The following is a 16,721-nucleotide window of genomic DNA, read 5'->3' as shown; positions in this document are numbered from 1 at the left end:
TTCCCTCTTCCACCGGATATTTATTTCCCTTCTTCTCTCTATCTCTCCCTTAGTAATTGAAACATATGTTTCTGACGCCATTATAATTCAAAATTATAAGCTATTTTCTATCCAGCTTGAGAAATGTAACAAACTTGAAAGAGAAACCAAGTTTAGTGGACTCCATTTAAACGTAAATGTACTGTTTTTCAAGATTACTTAAACTTGTAAGACATTAATTCCTCTTGTGGAAATTCATGTCAAGATTTTGTTTGGTTCATTGTATTGGTTCCACAAGAAAAAATGCATGTTTATCTTTTAATATTAACCTTAAGCTCTTAATTTGTGTTCAAACCCTTCAATTGACTTTTTAACTTTGACTTTGATGTTGATTAGTCAATACAATCGGACCAAACTTCAGAGCTAGGTTTAGATTTTTGTTAAACCAGATGAGACTAGACCATGACATTTCCTTGAGAGAGGTTAAGTCTTTAGAATTTATCCTCTTTTATATGCACATATAGTTAGGGATGGGAAGTTTGTGCTTTGGAGTCAAATGAACTCGTATGGGCAAATACTCAAAACTTTTTGGTTTGTGTTCATATTCGGTTCAATTGCGAAGAAATAGTTCATATTATCATAAGTTGTAAACAGAGTAACACTCACTAAGGTATGACTTTTTTTCAAAGGAAAGATCGAAAGATGATGCTCTTAGAAGCAGTAAGGCCATCATCCGTGTTACAGATTCCTTGCAAGACTTGCCTCGTCGGTGATTTCTATAATGGCGATGGTGGTGACCACAAGCAAGGCACAATACAGACTCCAGTGACATCCCGAGGAGGAAGAGATGAGATCAAGGCCATTTTGAATAAACAGGCAACACTAACATAGAGATTAATATTAGTTGAAATTTCCATGATCATGATCTCTCACATTTCTAATATGGTAAATAGCAGATCAAATCTTTGTCCACTATAAAATACCCATTATTATTGAGAAATCAAAGGGCTAAGCTGTCACTTTTTTGCATAAATAGTTAGATTCAAACACAACACTATTATGAAACTTATGTGGGAAGACTTTTCAAAATTTTCGCTATACTATTTTCCTCTTGAAAGATCGTCTTCAAGATTGTTTTTAGATTTTATTAAAATCACTTTTTTTTCTTTTAAGTTGTACACTTTAAACCTTTCTCTGGCTATTGCATCACACAAGAAATATATCAAAGACTCAGGAGATTTTTTTGTTCTTTAACGAACTAATTTTTTTCCCATTCCTAGACTATAATCTCACAAGGATTTTTTCTCTTTCCCATTTTTAAAGTTAATTATTCTCCTTGGGTAGAAATTTAATATGGTCTTAGATACCTCCGAAAGATGTGAAATGCACACATACCATTGAAATATTGCAATGGCTTACATTTTGGCGAATTTTCTATATGCTCGCGAATATAATTTTTATCATTTTAATTAATTATTGTAGAAGAACAGAAGATGAAAAAGGCTTTTGGCCCGTTGGCCGTGGCGTGTGCGCATTTTTTTGTCACCAGAGAAAATAGAGAGAGAGAGAGAATGAGAAAGAGAAAATAGAGAAAGAGAGAGAGAATATGAGAAAATAGAGGTAAAAAAGAGAAAGAGATACATAGATAGAAAGCGAGTGAGGGAAAAGAGAGAAAAGAGATAACAATGAGAATGAGAGAGAAAGAAAGAGAAAACAGAAGGAGAGAGAGAAATAGATGATAGAGAATGAAAGAGAAAGAGAAAGAGAGAGAGAGAGAGAGAAATAAATGATAGAGACTTAGAGAGTGAAAAGAGAAAGAGAGAAAAACGATGATAGAGAGAGAAGAGAGAGAGAGAGAGAGAGAGAGAGAGAGAGAGAGAAAATCGATGATAGAGAGAGAAAAGAGAAAGAGAGAGAGAAATAGATGATAGAGAGAGAAAATCGATGATGGAGAGAGAAAAGAGAAAGAGAGAGAGAAATAGATGATAGAGAGAGAAAATCGATGATGTAGAGAGAAAAGAGAGAGAGAGAGAGAGAAAATAGATGATAGAGAGAGAGAAAAGAGAGAGAAAGAAATAGATGATAGAGAGAGAGAAAAGAAAGAGAGAGAAATAGATGATAGGTAGAGAAACAGAAAGAGAGAAAAGAGAGAGAGAAATAGATGATAGGTAGAGAAACAGAAAGAAAGAAAAGAGAGAGAAATAGATGATAGAGAGAAAAAAAAGAAAGAGAGAGAAATAGATGATAGGTAGAGAAACAGAAAGAAAGAAAAGAGAGAAATAGATGATAGAGAGAGAAACAGAAAAAGAGAGAGAGAGAGAGAGAGAGAGAGAGAAAGAAAGAAATAGATGATAGAGAGAGAAAAAGAAAGAGAGAGAGAAACAAAAAGAAAGAAACGAGAGAGAAATAGATGATAGAGAGGGAAACAGAAAGAGAGAAAAGAGAGAACAATGAGAATGAGAGAGAAGGAGAAAAGAGAGAGAAATAGATGATAGAGAGGGAAACAGAAAGAGAGAAAAGAGAGAACAATGAGAATGAGAGAGAAGGAGAAAAGAGAGAGAAATAGATGATAGAGAGAGAAACAGAAAGAGAGAAAAGAGAGAACAATGAGAATGAGAGAGAGAAAGAGAAAAGAGAGCGAAGAGAGAGAGAGAGAGAGAGAGAGAGAGAGAAAGCAAGAGAGAGAAAAGAGAGAAGAAAGAGAGAAGAGAGAGAGAAAATAGATAAAGAAAAGAGAGAACAATTAGAAAGAGCAAGAGAAAAGAGAAAGAGAGAGAAATAGATGATAGAGAGAGAAACAGAGAAAAGATAGGCAGAATGAGAAAGAATAGATAGAGAGAATGAGGAAGAGAAAAGACAGAGAATGAGGAAGAGAAAAGGGAGAGAAGAGAGAAAAGAGAGGGAGAATTAGAGAGAAAATATAGAGAGAGAAAAGAGAGCCAAGAGAGAAAAATAGTGAGAGATAGAGAGCGAGAAAAGAGAGAGAAAGAGAGGGAAAGGGAGAGAAGCCGCAAACTGTTGGTCATGGCGGAAGGTGTGATGGCACGCGCGGGGAGAGCCGCGCTTCAGTGGATAGAGGGATTCAAGCAGGCCTGCTGCCTTCACAGAGTCGTCGCCTTCTCTCTCAGGTACGTCGCTTTCCTCTCTCTCCGTAATTCCGATTTTGCTCAAGTTTTCTGCTTCATCTGGCCTTCTCCTTCTGCTTTGATCGTTCTTCTCTGCGTCTTTGGCGACTGCTGATGGCTGCTAATCTTCCTCAGTTCGCGGACGGTTCTGATAAGGCTGAGCCAGTGCTTCCTCTTAAACGGGCTCATCTTCCTGGGGAGGTAAACCATGATGCCAATTTTTCGGATTATTTCCGGCGCTATCTATCCGACGTTCTTGTAGTTTTCTTCCCAACTTTTGCTGTTCGTTTGTCGTGAAGGGAGCCATTATTCGGATTTTTTCCGCCTGTGTTCTTCGGGAAATAATGATTTTCTTCTCTTTTATGGCTCTCTGAAACGCGAATTTAGCCCTCAGATAATTTTTTTCATTCCACATAAATTTGCCTCACCCATGAATGGGAAATTGACGCTTTTGGGAACCTTCCGTGAATGGGAAATTAACAAGCTGTCCTTTTATTTGATAAAGAATTAAGCAACTTCATTCAACTGAAGATTTTCTGTGAAAATTCCCTCGATTCCGAGATTATATACTCCATCAACAAAAAAAATTTAGATTCAATTGCTTGCCAATTGCGCTAAAAGCTATAGCTGATAGCAAGGGCGCTAGTTTTCATCTTTAAGCAGGATGTTGTTCTTCAACGCAAACTATTCCTCCAATAATTGTGGTTTTTGATGTAGCTCGATTTTCTCATCCATCTCTGTTGAAGGAAAAAATATGGATAATGATGAAAATCCCGGAGCTTTTTTTTAAATAATTAATTTTCTAGTCATACGTCTAGTAGTATTCAGAGATCACTTTCATGGAATATTTTGAATTCAAAGTTTCAATGTTCTCGCATAACAGATCTAGAAGGCTGTGTTTCGTTTAATAGATCGATAGGACGTGAGCCAACATGCTGAAGCACTTTCTTAATTTTTTTGCAGCTTGTTTTTCTTACATAAAGTTGTAATTCCGATGTTAACGTGGATATTGCCCGATCAATGCGAGGAGCTTGTGTGTCAAGAAATATACTACGGTGCTGGTGTCATGAGACTCTACTCCTTCATCCGTTCTATTCTTATTAACTTTTTCTATGTAATGTTTCTCCTCTTTGAAGTATGTTGCACGGCATCGAAATTTCAATTCAAAGTGAATTAGGGGTTCGATTATCTACATGTCTTCCATTGAGCAACAGGCTTAGAGCTTTTTTACTTTTTGTTCCTTCACCCTTGGAAATACATTTTGGGGCGAATGATTAATTAATCAGAAAGACAGCAGGAAATACTTAATTATCTTTCACCGGTATTAATCACACAGTTTTTGTTGAAGGACCCTGACATTTTATGATTGCTGACAAAAGAGAATTTCTTTTAGACAATTACGCTGCTGTACATGTTACCTTATAATTTAACTTTATTTATTTAATATCAGGTGTTTTGGTTCTACCCGCTTTATATCCTCAGTTTCATATTGAGCAGCATTTGGTACTTTCCTTAAACTTAATCTTCGAGCTAAGCTGTCAGTTTAAGTTTCGTTGTTTTGTTTCTCTTTTCTTGCATTTTTTGCTTTTAATGATTTACTTTTGTCCCTAATGTAAGGTATAATGAAATCGCGAGGCTGTCTTTTGAAAGATCCAGACAACGTTTTAGAGATACCGTGAACGAGCAGGAACATCTTGATCAACTCAATGCCGATCGCGTAGAAAAGCCAGCAGGTATTGAAGGGTAAGCATTTTCCAATCATAATCAATTCTCTTGCTATATCCGTGTCCTTTCTAGATGATTTTTTTTCTTATTTCAACAGGGTAATCATTGGAATGAGCGAACAAGCCTATTCTGCGCTTCTATTGTCTATTTTTTATGTTGAGGTTCATTTTATTTCTGATTTTATCTTCTGTGCCAGATACTAAAAGTAAATTGAATATATTTTTCATTTTCGTTTTCTTCCTTTCTTTCAGGTTGTGGTAACCGGGTTCATACCCGTCATTGGCAAGGCTATCAATTTTGTACTACTTTCTTGGATATATGCATATTATTGTTTTGAGTATGTGATGCATTTCCTGAAGTTAAAAATGAATCTTTTTATCAGAACTCTAATGTCACGCCTCCTTTGTTCCAGATATAAATGGAACTTCTCAGAGCTCAGCTTGGAAAGAAGACTCAACTTTTTTGAATCCAACTGGGCTTTTTTTGCTGGATTTGGTAACATAATGATTTTTCCCAAAAAGATAATTTTGATTCCGAGTTAAATTGACTTCTTAGCAGAACCTTTTACTTGATTTCACCAAGTAAATTAAACTTTTCTGGGTAAAGTTTGCCGTCTTCTTTGCGTATTATAGATTTTTGCTCGGAAATGATTATTCATGTTGCTTATTAATTAGAAATTTGAATATTTTATGAACCTATGGAGCTTAAATATATTCTCAAGCGTTGATTTTTTGGGGTTGTACTCTAGGAAGTCCATGCATCCTCGCAATTTTCTTTTTTTCCCCTCTCACAAGCTACGGAGTCCTGGCCATCCTCTTTCCCCTGGTACGTATTAAAATTTTATATTACTGAAAATTTTATCATTATTTCTTGCCCTTTCAAAAAAATTATCATTCTTTCTTTAGTTTGTGTTAGCGGCGATTGATGTCCCGGAGGAAGAAGTCATTCGCTTGCAGCAGATAGCATGGAAAGGAGAAGGCCCAAGGAAATTGCCAATATTTTATGCAGCAAATATATTATCGTAAGTTTCTCATTACATTTATTTTATGCTCCTACTTAAAATCATTTTCCGTGAGTTGTGGTTTTGTGACTATTACCCTACAGAAAAAGTTCTACGACTTATTTTCTGCCAATTTTTATTTTTTTCTTGTCAGGATGAAAGTGTTGCAGTTATTTCCAGAGACGGATAAGAAAGAGTGATAAACACAGAAGTCTGCTGTCCAAGATGGCTGTCAAAAGAAGAAATTTGTATTTATGTATACAAATACTTGTGTATTTCCAATGCTGAGAAATAAAAAAGAAAATCGCTCTCAAGCTCTTTCTCTCTGTTAGATTCAAGCTCTTACCAACTGTGTAAAGGGCTCTTCTTTTCATCTTTAATCAGGATGTTGAGCTTCAACACTTTCAAAGCATAAACATTTTTGGGATTTAAACACCCTTTTTTCTCTTTTCTTTGTCATAAATAAGCAGACTTACTGAAGGAAACAACTTCATGGTACGCAATTTCAGTTTTCACAAGATTTGAAGAGAAAATTTATCCTACAAAAGATCACTCAACAACCTCAGACCCACCAACTGATGAGGAATGAGTTTTGAAAACCCATTCCTACTGAGGAATGGGTTCGGAAGGGGCATCTTGATAGCCGGTGATGCCTGTAATCCTGATTCTCGTATTGGGCTGCAGAAGTTGTTATCAACCCATGTCACATAATCGGCTGCATAATAATAAAACTTGAGGTAATTTCAATGATATACCTGGCGGTGCCCAACTGTTCTTCTATAATGCTTCTTCTTCTTGTACTTGAAAATAATCACTTTAGGATCCAGACCCTGATCAAGTAAATCAAATTCCAGGGGTTGGATTAGTAGAGTGACTAAGAAAGATATGTTTAAGGTTCCATGGTATTTATATTCTCTTTCTACCTGTTCCTCAACCACAGCATGGACAACAGCATTCTGGACTACCGGCTCCCCAATGTATACATTGGTTTTGGTTCCCACTAGTAATACCTTGTTCAAGATAATCTACAGAAAAAAGGGTTCATTAGATGCAGCTGAAAATAGATGACACTGATTTTCACATGTCGAAGGCAATGAAGAAGCAATCAATTAATCTTTAATCTGTTCATAAAGAAGATAGTTTCAACCAATCTTGATGATTTAACAAGGCAAGGCGACCCTGTCAGTAGTATGAGTGACTGCCTATTTTTAGATCGAGAAAATAGTAGTGATCAACCACCAAATTGTCACAAAGGAGTGAGCAACCTAAAAGTTTCTTCAATTTTCTAAAATGTATCAAGATACATGCGTGACTCTTAAATTTTCTTGAATCGATGAGAGTTAATGAATTTTAATTGTAAAGAAGAATTCACAATTCAGTATCCGTCACTGAGAGAGATGAGATTCCTTGAGGGATAAATACCACATCTTGTGGACTGGACTCAATCGGATAGATAAACTTATCGTCCTAACTACGTAGGATTATGATACTCTATTTTCCAGCACATGGAGAACAAAGAGCTGTTCGTGACGCCATCCGAGAATCAATTCGCATGGTCTTAACATAGAGATCATAAGAAACAGAGAAAGACTGTACATCCCCACTAAATTACACGAGTAACAAGGCAATACGCCTGATAAGATGCAGCAAAATGATTTCTTGCACAAAATTCAGAAGAAATTAAACAATTGAGAACAAATCAAGCACCGCGAACAAGAGATTCAAACCTTATCGTCCACATTGGCCCCTTTCAGCCTTTGCGTGTTGATGTACCTTCCGGGGGCGACGATGTATTGATGAGATCCAACCTAAACATCACCAGCACAATAAAATTACCGCAGAAATCGAGTAATTCAACGATTTCGAGCTCGAATCAGAGCCAAATAATAAAAAAAAAACTCAATCCACGCAGCGGATAAATAATTCAAATCTAACGCTGACCATAATGACGGCGAAGACATCCTCCCCTTTGGGCTTTTCCCCGGCGACGACGGAGGCAATCTGAGCTTCCACAGGCTCGGGCGCGGGTTCCACGGCCTGCAGCGGCTCAGCGGCGGCCGCGGCAACGCGGGTAGGCGATTTCCGAGAGACTGCCAAGCGAGAAGAGAAATTGCTACCGTTGGCCGTCGACAAGGAGAGCTGCTGCGCCTTGGCGATGACTCCATTCAGCATTCGGTTCGCTGAAGCAACGCAGGCGGAGGGCGACGAGAGCCCGCCCAGCGCCGTCGCCATCTTCCCTCTTCCTCTTCCTCTTCCTCTTCTTCTTCTTCTTCTTCTTCTCGAGTTGGGTGGATAAGAGAGCTCTTCCTCTCGTTTGTCTTTCTCCTTTGGCCTTATATAGGACACCGATAAGAAGAATATTTTATAATGGGCTTCCGGCCCAACCTAGGCCCATTAAATCCACAGGGTTCGACCCATCCGTCATCCGTCGTCCGTCTTTGCTATCGGATCTTGTGTCCATTAAAGGGAGTGGGGTTTTGCCATCTGTCATCCTCCCTTCCATTGGAGCCGTTATTCTAGGCCTATTAAAGGCGGAGGAGATTTAGGGAAGGGAAGTTTGTGTTTCAACATCGAAACTATCGTTATTCTTCGGCGAACAAACAACCGAGGTAACAAGTTTGTGTTTGTGTTTGTGTTTGTGTTTGGTTCGTTCTCGAATGTGCATAAATCACATCGGAAGGACGAGTAAATAAGCAAATTAAACTGAAGGATTTCTAGAGGGGAGTCAGACCCTCAATTCATCTCCTCCTGTGGGTTGTTTTCCTCTTGGTGCTGTGAGATCTGGTCTTCTGTTTCTACTTGATTAACCCAATTACGGTTTTACTGTGACTTTTTTAACATTCATTAGCCGCCTGCTGAGTGCTGAGTCCACAAAAAAGCGGAAAATTTTGAACACTGTCCATGTCAGACCTTTTAGAACTTTTTTTCGCATTCCTAGCCCGGTTCGACCCAACTGTCATTCTCATTGTCATCCCTCCCTAGTATAGTTCTGGATCGTCCCGGACGTGGACGATGGACGAGACAGGAGGAATTTTGTCCCGTCCGACATCCATAGTAAGTTCAGGGACGAAGGACGGGACGGTTTTTCGTGCAGCGATAAAAAGAACCGTCTCGTCCAATCATACCAGAACGGTTTTTCGTCCCATCCAGTCCTCTCGGGACAAATTTTCGTCCTGAAATTTGTCCCAGATGAAAAAACCCATTTTATATTTTTAATATATTGATATAGATTTTTCTAAGTTTTTTAAGGGAATTATGGAGGAGAGAGAATGCAGATGGACATATGTACAATTAATTCTGAGAGGCGTCAGTTTGCTCGCGCGAAAAAATACAGGGACCTTGATGCAAATTGTCATAGCAAGGCCACATGGCGAGATCTCAACCGTTGGATATGAATCTGGCGGTTTTTCGTCCACATCCCTCCGTCCATCTTCCAAGACCTCTAGACGGACGGTTTTTTCATCCCACGGGAAGAAAACCGTCACGTCCGGTGCTCCCCGGGACGAGTTTTTGTTCCAAAATTCGTTTGTATCCTTGGACGGGACGATTTTTTCGTCCAGGGACAAAAAGATCATCCCGTCTGCGTCCCCAAATTATACTCCCTAGTCTCATAGCCGTTATTCAACGCTCGTTAGAGTCGGTGGGTTCGGTCCATGTGTCATCCATCATCCATCCCTACAATTGGAACCTTCGTTCTAGGCATATTAAACGCTTCTGGGTCTGACCCATCCGTCATCCGTCATCCATCCCTACAATTGGAACCTTCATTCTAGGCATCTTAAAGGCTTCTAGGTGAGATCCATCCGACATCGTCATCCGTCATCCGTCTCATCCAGTTGGGGGAGGTGACCGGAACAGTTGTAAGAGGCCTATTGAAGACACGTGTGACAAAGGGAGGTGACCACACCGGGTTCTTCGCTGGCCCGCCTTGTTTAATCCGCTGAGGTCAGCGGTTAGCTGGAAGGAAGTGAATTTTTTTTCTACCTGCAACGAAGCTTTTCGATCTGTGTTAGACTGGGATTTTCTTCAAATCTGCAGGATTTCTGAAGCTCCGACCGCGTTCTTACTCGTTTAAATTCCTTGATTTCGATTCGAAGTCCGCACCGCGAAGAGCAGTAATTCCGTTTGGCGGCAGCGGCGCGCGTTTTCACTGCCAACGGTGAGCTATGAAGAGAACGCGTCGATGAGGAAATCGGGGTTCAGATTCGAAGGCCGGCATGAATGGGTGCGGTCGTCTGGGCAACGGGAAGCCCAATGGGTTCTCCAAGGATTCTTCGATTTTCAAAAGAGGAAGAATCAGAGTCGGCGGGGAGAAACTGGTTGAGAGAATCGTGTATTTTGTGATTTCGACTGCGTTTCGGAGGAAGAGTGTGCTGTTATTGGCGCCCGCGATGTACATTACGGGTATGTTGATGTATATGGGTACGTTCAATCTCGAAGCTGTGCAGGAAGGCGTGGGAAATTCGATCTTGAGAAGGGCGCCGGCGGGTTCTGTTTACCGGAGTCCTAAGTTGTTTGAGCATCTCTGGCCGTTTATGCAGGCTGACGGCGGCAACAGCTCTCTCGCGGTAATTTTCCGTCTCAAATGAGGTTTTTTTCTTCGGAATTCCTCGGTTGTTTGTATTTCTTCAAAGAATTGCTTCCCGGCAGTCCCGATCGAGAAGATCTGAACCTCAATTGGATCGTCGATCCCGATAACTCTATACCTGGCACTGAATTTCCTCCCGCATAAGATGTAGCTGTTAAATAAACAAGATAGTGGGGCAAAACAACTTTCTGAATTTCTTATGTAGGCCTTAGGAGACGGTATTTCGTGAACAAACAAAACGAAATGGGTGTCGTCTTGATTGTCGTTTATTTTTGTCGTAATGATTTATGCAGATGATGACTGCGTGGCACGTTAAAGAAGATCAATCATGGAAGCCTTGCATCTCACAGGCAATATCTGAAGCTGGTTGGTACTCTCGCAAAGATCACATTTCCAATTTCGTTTCGCCTTCCAAACTCTGAATCTTTTGATGGGTTCTTCACTAATTTTCAATTAGTTTTATTTTAGTATTCTGACCTTTTAATTGCTTTCATTCGGCTTCTTGAAAATGTCCCGATGCGTTTCTGGCGAGCCTTATCGGTAAAATCTTGTTTCATTCAGAATTGCCCGTCTCGACTGGATATCTGATCGTGGAGGCTAATGGAGGATTGAATCAGCAACGGTTATCAGTAAGTACCATTAGAAATCATTCTTCTATTTGAATACGGCGACTGGATCAGAAAGATTTCATATGCTTTTTGATATGTCTGATGATCACAAAAATTATGCATTGCGGATAAGAAAAGTTTAGTCATGTTAATTGTTTGTTCTTATTGCAGATTTGTGATGCAGTTGCCGTGGCAGGGCTATTGAATGCCACTCTGGTCAGTCCAATGTTCCATCTGAACAGTGTTTGGCGTGACTCCAGGTACTCTTAGATTTTCTTTTTTAGGTTATATTTTTTATAAAATGGTTAATTAATGAAATATGGAACCGTTTCAGTCACCGACACGGAACGGGATACATTATCTGAATAGTTCTTTTCTTTTTTAGCAAATTTGGAGAGATTTTTGATGAAGATTACTTCATCGATTCGTTGAAGAACCAAGTTCGGGTGGTGAGGGCGCTTCCCGACGATGTATTTCAGAAATTTGACAGGAATCTAAGCAACATCATGAACTTGAGAGTCAAAGCTTGGTCATCGAAAGCCTACTACATGCAGAAGGTTCTTCCCAAATTGCTAGAGTTTGGGTACAGTCGCTTACTTTTCCTCAGATTCAAGTGATATATTCCAGTTTATATTTTTTCTTATTGTCTTCTTTTACTTTATTCTTTTTGAAGGGCTGTCCGTGTTGCACCTTTCTCCAGTAGATTGGCCCATACTGTTCCTGCAAATATCCAACGGCTCAGATGCTTTACCAATTATGAAGCTTTACAGTTCTCTGAGCCAATTAGAGCGCTCTCCGACAAGATGATAGATCGAATGGTCAGGAACAGCTCCATCAGTGGTGGGAAATTTGTCTCAGTGCATCTACGTTTTGAAAAGGTCTTTCTCTATGTATATATATATATCAATTCCTTTATCTTTTGTTTGTTTTTATCACTCTCTGCCCCAATCAATTCATGTAGGCATCTTCCATATCTCTCTCTCTCTCTCTCTCTCTCTCATTCTCTCCCCCAGTCAATTCACGTAGTTATCTTCCATCTCTCTCTCTCCCTCAGTCAATAAACGTAGTAATCTTCCATCTCTCTCTCCCTCAGCCAATTAACGTAGTTATCTTCCATCTCTCTCTCCCTCAGCCAATTAACGTAGTTATCTTCCATCTCTCTCTCTTCCTCAGTCAATTCACGTAGTTACCTTCCATCTCTCTCTCTCCCTCAGTCAATTCACGTAGTTATCTTCCATCTCTCTCTCTCCCTCAGTCAATTCACGTACTTATCTTCTATATCTTTCTCTCTCTCACTCTCTGCCCCAGTCAATTCACGTAGTTATCTTCTGTATCTTTCTCTCTCTTTCTCCCTCAGTCAATTCACGTAGTTATCTTCTCTCTCTCTCTCTCTCTCTCTCTCTCCCTCTCTCTTTTCCCCCCTCTTTGTCTCTCAAACATTAACATGTAGCCTTCATCTTTCTCAGGACATGGTTGCCTTCTCCTGTTGTACTTATGACGGGGGAAAGGAAGAGAAGAAAGAAATGGATGATGCCCGGGAATGGAGTTGGAGAGGGAAATTCAGGCGGCCACATCGCATGGTCAGGCCTGGCGCTGTACGCAAAGATGGGAAATGTCCTCTCACCCCATTGGAGGTAAAACTCTCTTCCACCGCCAAAATATTTTTTTCCTAAACAGAGAAATTACTTCAAACAACAATCAACAATTTTTGCAGGTCGGTATGATCCTCAGGGGCATGGGCTTTGACAACACCACATCAGTCTATGTGGCATCTGGGAAGATTTACAAGGAGGAAAAGTACATGGCGCCGCTCAGGCAGTTATTCCCCCGGCTGGAGACTAAGTACACGTTGGCGTTCCCTGAAGAGCTCGCCCCTTTTGAGGTATCTCCTCCTCTACAAAGCCAACCCGTCCCTTTGGGAACATACAATAAAATTGGGAAAATACAGAGAAGATTTGCATGACACCTGAGCAAGGATAGCACACGTAAATTAAGAAATGGTCCAAAATCAACCCAGTTGACATTTTTGGTTTAACAATTGAAGTTTACTCTGTGACGCAGGGCCACTCTTCAAGAATGGCAGCGCTGGACTATGCTGTTTGCCTTGAGAGTGAAGTGTTCCTCACCACCCAAGGCGGCAACTTTCCTCATTTCATGATGGGCCACCGGAGGTATCGTTACGGCCATGCAAAGACAATCAAGCCTGATAAAAGGAAACTGGTGGTGACCCTTGACGACCCCAAGATCAGGTTAAATTCCCGTATCATTTTTATGAAAAAAGAAAATTCTGGGCTTTGTAACTATTCCTCAGGGTTTCAATCTGATTGAACTTATTGATTGGATTGACGATCTGATCCAGTCTTCAATCATGTCGATCCGGGGTGGGTCTGGTCTATGATCAGGGCCATTGAGATCAATTGGCTATCTCGATCAATCTGCTTGGCTTGATCGAGAAAGCCAATCACAAGTTAATGGGATCTGCAATCAGATTCCCCAATTGGTGGGCTCCATTGAGAGGTAAAATGTTTTCAAAACAAAGGAAATGCTATTTATCAATCGACATGTGGTAGCTTTCCATTGATGCATGGCAGTGTAATTGGCACATGGCACCATTAGATGAACACAGTCCTCCCATGTAATCCACTGACGGACCAATGAGGTAGAACAAGTTCGATCAGACCACAGTCCTTGATCAATTAAATGTAGTATTCTGATCAGGTCAATGATATTATCGAGATCCGACCCATCTAATGGATGGACCGATCGATCAGATCAACTTTTAAAAATTTTTTATTGGCGCTGACGATTGAAGGCAATCCAATTTTATCATAATCAGATCGCAGTTCGCTAATTGTGACCTGACCAATTCACTTGTGGGAAACAGATGGGAGAAGTTCAAGCACGAGATGCAGGAGATTCTACGCAGGAGTGATGCAAAGGGTGTTGAGATAAGGAGACAGGACGCATCAGTTTACACATTCCCCATGCCGGATTGCATGTGCACACAGCAGGCAGAAGAGGAAACTAAGAATCCTATAATAGATGATGGTTTTGACAAGTCGGAGTAGGTTTGGTTGCTCATACAGGACCATGTACCAGCATGGCATATTCATTCATTGGTTTGCCTCTTTATTTGCCCATATGCTTTTAATGTCCGTCTATCCGTGGTCATGTTCGGTGTTGGGTTGTATATTAGTTACTGCCATTTCTGAGCAGTTTGTTCTTTCTGTAAATAACTTGTCTCTCTTTTTCCTGATTGCCGATTCATACATGTGAATTGTTGATCATCCATGGCAGAATAGTTTGGTTTGTTTATCTACTTACACTGAAGTCCTCGGCTTGGTTTGTTTAGCTACTGGCACTTAAGTCCTTGGCTTAGTTTGTTTGGCTACCGACGCTTAAGTCCTCGGCTTGGTTTGTTTAGCTACTGATGCTTAAGTCCTCCGCTTGGTGTAGTAATGATTTACCTAAAATATCCTCCTCTCTACTCTGTTTTGAGCGTTGGAATTTTGTGACAGAAAGAGGAAGAGAGTTGAGCCGTTCCTGACACACTGCAAAACAGTATTGTCCCTTTCTTTCAAGCTGTTAATTGCATCCGACGGAATCGGCTTGGTTTGTTAAGGTTTAGGGGTTAGGGATTTTCAGTTAGTATTTTTTTATCCCCACCCTTTACAAAAATTGGAAATGCAATAGCAGGGCGATCATAGGGTGAGCCAAAAAAACTGAATAACTCATGTTACATGGTCTTATCAGTAAATAGGGAAATTTGAGTTTTTGCTTATTGGGTTTTGCAAAAATGTGTAAGGCGTCAAGCTATTGGGTAACAAGCTATTTTGTATTTAGTGTGCATGCTCAATATTCCATCCACCTTAATACAAGCAAAGAATCCCACATACATACTAATCTCAATTAGTAGCATGCTTAGTTAAAATCCTGGAATATGGTAAATATATTTAATGTTGCTCTACAAATAATTTCTCATTTTTAATGTCAGGTAGGTGATCTCCTAAACTGTCTTGAATAAATGCCAAAATTACATGTCCTCTCAAATTTTGCAACCATGCATGCCCGTATGTTGCAACTAGGGTAAACATAAACATTAACATTTAGAAGAATCCACAAGCTATCAAGTTCATTGCATGAAATGAACTTAAGCAAAATTTTCAGGCTAAAATTAAATAAAATATGAGATTGAAAACATGAAAAAGAAATAAAAAATTGGAAATATTTGAATAAAATATGAGCCGAACTCCCATACTCAGAATTTTATATTGTTCTCATAAGCCATTGAATCATTTAAAACCATATGGGTTGATATTATGTTTAATCTGGAAACTAATTTCATGGTTAAATTAACACAGGGCCGAAATTATTAAAATAGGGAAAATTTGGCCAGTAACCATCAAAATTGACCCAAAGTTCACCCCAAATGCCCTTCGACTGGCTCATGGTTGGCTTCAATGTGTTTAAATGGTGCGTTGGACTGTGCTCTAGACCCATGGTGAGCACAGCCCAAAAGTGAGAGAAACAGGAAAGCCACTGGGAAATGGAATGAGGTTTCCAACTGCCTCAGGATAGCAGGGCATCTGGAAAGTGGAGGGCTTTTGGGAAAGTGAATAAAAATAAGCTCCCAAAAATCAGCATGGAATTTTGAAAGAGATTCATTATTTCATGAAACAGCAGCAAAATTTTTTTTGCAATTAGCAGACAAGAATCTGAGAACTTGGGAGATACGACAAAAGGTAATATGGCCTCATCAAGACCTATGAACATGAACTGCCAGAACAAATGTGAAGCTTCTTTGATCATTGTCTTCTGTTTGGACTTCGATAAGATTAGGTACACCCTCTATGAATCAAGGACCTGGAAGAACAGGTAAGCAGTACGATGCCCTTGTAGGTGATTTCATTTCTATAGAAGTGGCCCATAATGTCTTCCAATCATCATTATTTTTATGATGCACAATAACCTTCCTAGTTAAGGTGACCCACTTCCCTTATCATGATTTTAGACTGGTTCTGTACCCAAAAAAAAAATCTTAACTTTAGGAAAGATGCCAATATCATGATGCCATTTACAAAAGTCCCATGGGATCTATTATTGGAGGATCAGTGATAAGATGGAGAAAATCTTGTCTTATAAGGTGCACACAAATGGCGTGGTTAGATTTAATTTAACTTTCAACTCCATTACATCATGTCACTTCAGTTGCAAGTAGTTTGTTGAGCTGATATGCTTCATATACTGGAAATAAGGCTATAGATCTATTGAATAGATTTTGAGTTACTGATAACTTGCAAATTATAATGTTAAATTGATGAAAATTACATTACATATATGTGTTTTACTAGCCATATTTCATAATTAAATGGACATAAATGGCGTGCACTATTTTTTATGATTATTTTTTAAATTTTTTAGTTTTTTTCACATGACATTTAACCTCAGTGCATTGAAGAATTATTTTTTTCAGGGCATAAAATACTTGCCTAGAGGTTGTTAATGCTTTTGCTAATTTTTATGGAATTTTTCCAAATTTCTTATATTTTCTAACCATTATATAGCCAAAAAATAATTTTTAGAATTAAAAGAATATATTTTAGAATTTATTTGACATTTAAAAAATCTTTTTTAGTTAAAATTACGAAGCATCCACGTCATTCGCCCGAAATTTGGGCAAATGATTGGATGCGTCC

The 16,721-nt window shown here is 39.4% G+C and overlaps 3 protein-coding genes and 1 non-coding gene across 4 annotated transcripts; 3 read left to right on the top strand and 1 right to left on the bottom strand.

Annotated features, from left to right (window-relative positions):
- Window positions 1-2,888: 2,888 nt before the first annotated feature.
- LOC144706172 (etoposide-induced protein) lies at window positions 2,889-6,143 on the top strand. Its single transcript, XM_078579088.1, has 11 exons — window positions 2,889-3,107; window positions 3,240-3,305; window positions 4,068-4,218; window positions 4,555-4,607; window positions 4,722-4,847; window positions 4,927-4,990; window positions 5,081-5,166; window positions 5,242-5,324; window positions 5,578-5,654; window positions 5,735-5,850; window positions 5,984-6,143. The coding sequence occupies exons 1-11, from the start codon at window positions 3,004-3,006 to the stop codon at window positions 6,027-6,029; spliced, it is 972 nt and encodes a 323-aa protein (XP_078435214.1). The 5' UTR covers window positions 2,889-3,003; the 3' UTR covers window positions 6,030-6,143.
- Window positions 6,144-6,247: 104 nt separating this feature from the next.
- On the bottom strand, window positions 6,248-8,146 carry RPL21C (Ribosomal protein L21). The gene is made up of 5 exons (XM_078579089.1): window positions 7,771-8,146; window positions 7,557-7,637; window positions 6,753-6,854; window positions 6,585-6,659; window positions 6,248-6,507 (listed from the first exon to the last, which is right to left on the bottom strand). The coding sequence occupies exons 1-5, from the start codon at window positions 8,059-8,061 to the stop codon at window positions 6,436-6,438; spliced, it is 621 nt and encodes a 206-aa protein (XP_078435215.1). The 5' UTR covers window positions 8,062-8,146; the 3' UTR covers window positions 6,248-6,435.
- Window positions 8,147-9,818: 1,672 nt separating this feature from the next.
- Window positions 9,819-14,346, top strand: LOC144706171 (O-fucosyltransferase family protein). The gene is made up of 10 exons (XM_078579087.1): window positions 9,819-10,397; window positions 10,711-10,783; window positions 10,979-11,046; window positions 11,197-11,285; window positions 11,411-11,608; window positions 11,699-11,903; window positions 12,492-12,659; window positions 12,740-12,907; window positions 13,087-13,274; window positions 13,910-14,346. Exons 1-10 carry the CDS (start codon window positions 10,047-10,049, stop codon window positions 14,091-14,093), a joined length of 1,692 nt encoding a protein of 563 aa, XP_078435213.1. The 5' UTR covers window positions 9,819-10,046; the 3' UTR covers window positions 14,094-14,346.
- Window positions 12,935-13,037, top strand: LOC144706230 (U6 spliceosomal RNA). Its single transcript, XR_013582202.1, has one exon. It is a non-coding gene; the product is annotated as a U6 spliceosomal RNA (small nuclear RNA).
- Window positions 14,347-16,721: the final 2,375 nt, after the last annotated feature.

The sequence above is a fragment of the Wolffia australiana genome, chromosome 7 (genome assembly GCF_029677425.1).
Source record: "Wolffia australiana isolate 7733 chromosome 7, ASM2967742v1".
Classification (NCBI taxonomy): Eukaryota; Viridiplantae; Streptophyta; class Magnoliopsida; order Alismatales; family Araceae; genus Wolffia; species Wolffia australiana.
This window is presented reverse-complemented; position numbering and strand designations above follow the sequence as displayed.

Coding starts and splice junctions, on each gene's coding strand:
- LOC144706172 (XM_078579088.1), top strand. CDS start 3,004: ATGGCGGAAGGTGTGATGGCACGCGCGGGGAGAGCCGCGCTTCAGTGG. Junction 3,306..4,067: donor GGGCTCATCTTCCTGGGGAG/GTAAACCATGAT, acceptor ATTTTTTTGCAG/CTTGTTTTTCTTACATAAAG. Junction 4,219..4,554: donor TTCTTATTAACTTTTTCTAT/GTAATGTTTCTC, acceptor ATTTAATATCAG/GTGTTTTGGTTCTACCCGCT.
- RPL21C (XM_078579089.1), bottom strand. CDS start 8,061: ATGGCGACGGCGCTGGGCGGGCTCTCGTCGCCCTCCGCCTGCGTTGCT. Junction 7,638..7,770: donor ATGTCTTCGCCGTCATTATG/GTCAGCGTTAGA, acceptor GGTGATGTTTAG/GTTGGATCTCATCAATACAT. Junction 6,660..6,752: donor ATGCTGTGGTTGAGGAACAG/GTAGAAAGAGAA, acceptor TTACTTGATCAG/GGTCTGGATCCTAAAGTGAT.
- LOC144706171 (XM_078579087.1), top strand. CDS start 10,047: ATGAATGGGTGCGGTCGTCTGGGCAACGGGAAGCCCAATGGGTTCTCC. Junction 10,784..10,978: donor ACAGGCAATATCTGAAGCTG/GTTGGTACTCTC, acceptor TGTTTCATTCAG/AATTGCCCGTCTCGACTGGA. Junction 11,047..11,196: donor TGAATCAGCAACGGTTATCA/GTAAGTACCATT, acceptor TTCTTATTGCAG/ATTTGTGATGCAGTTGCCGT.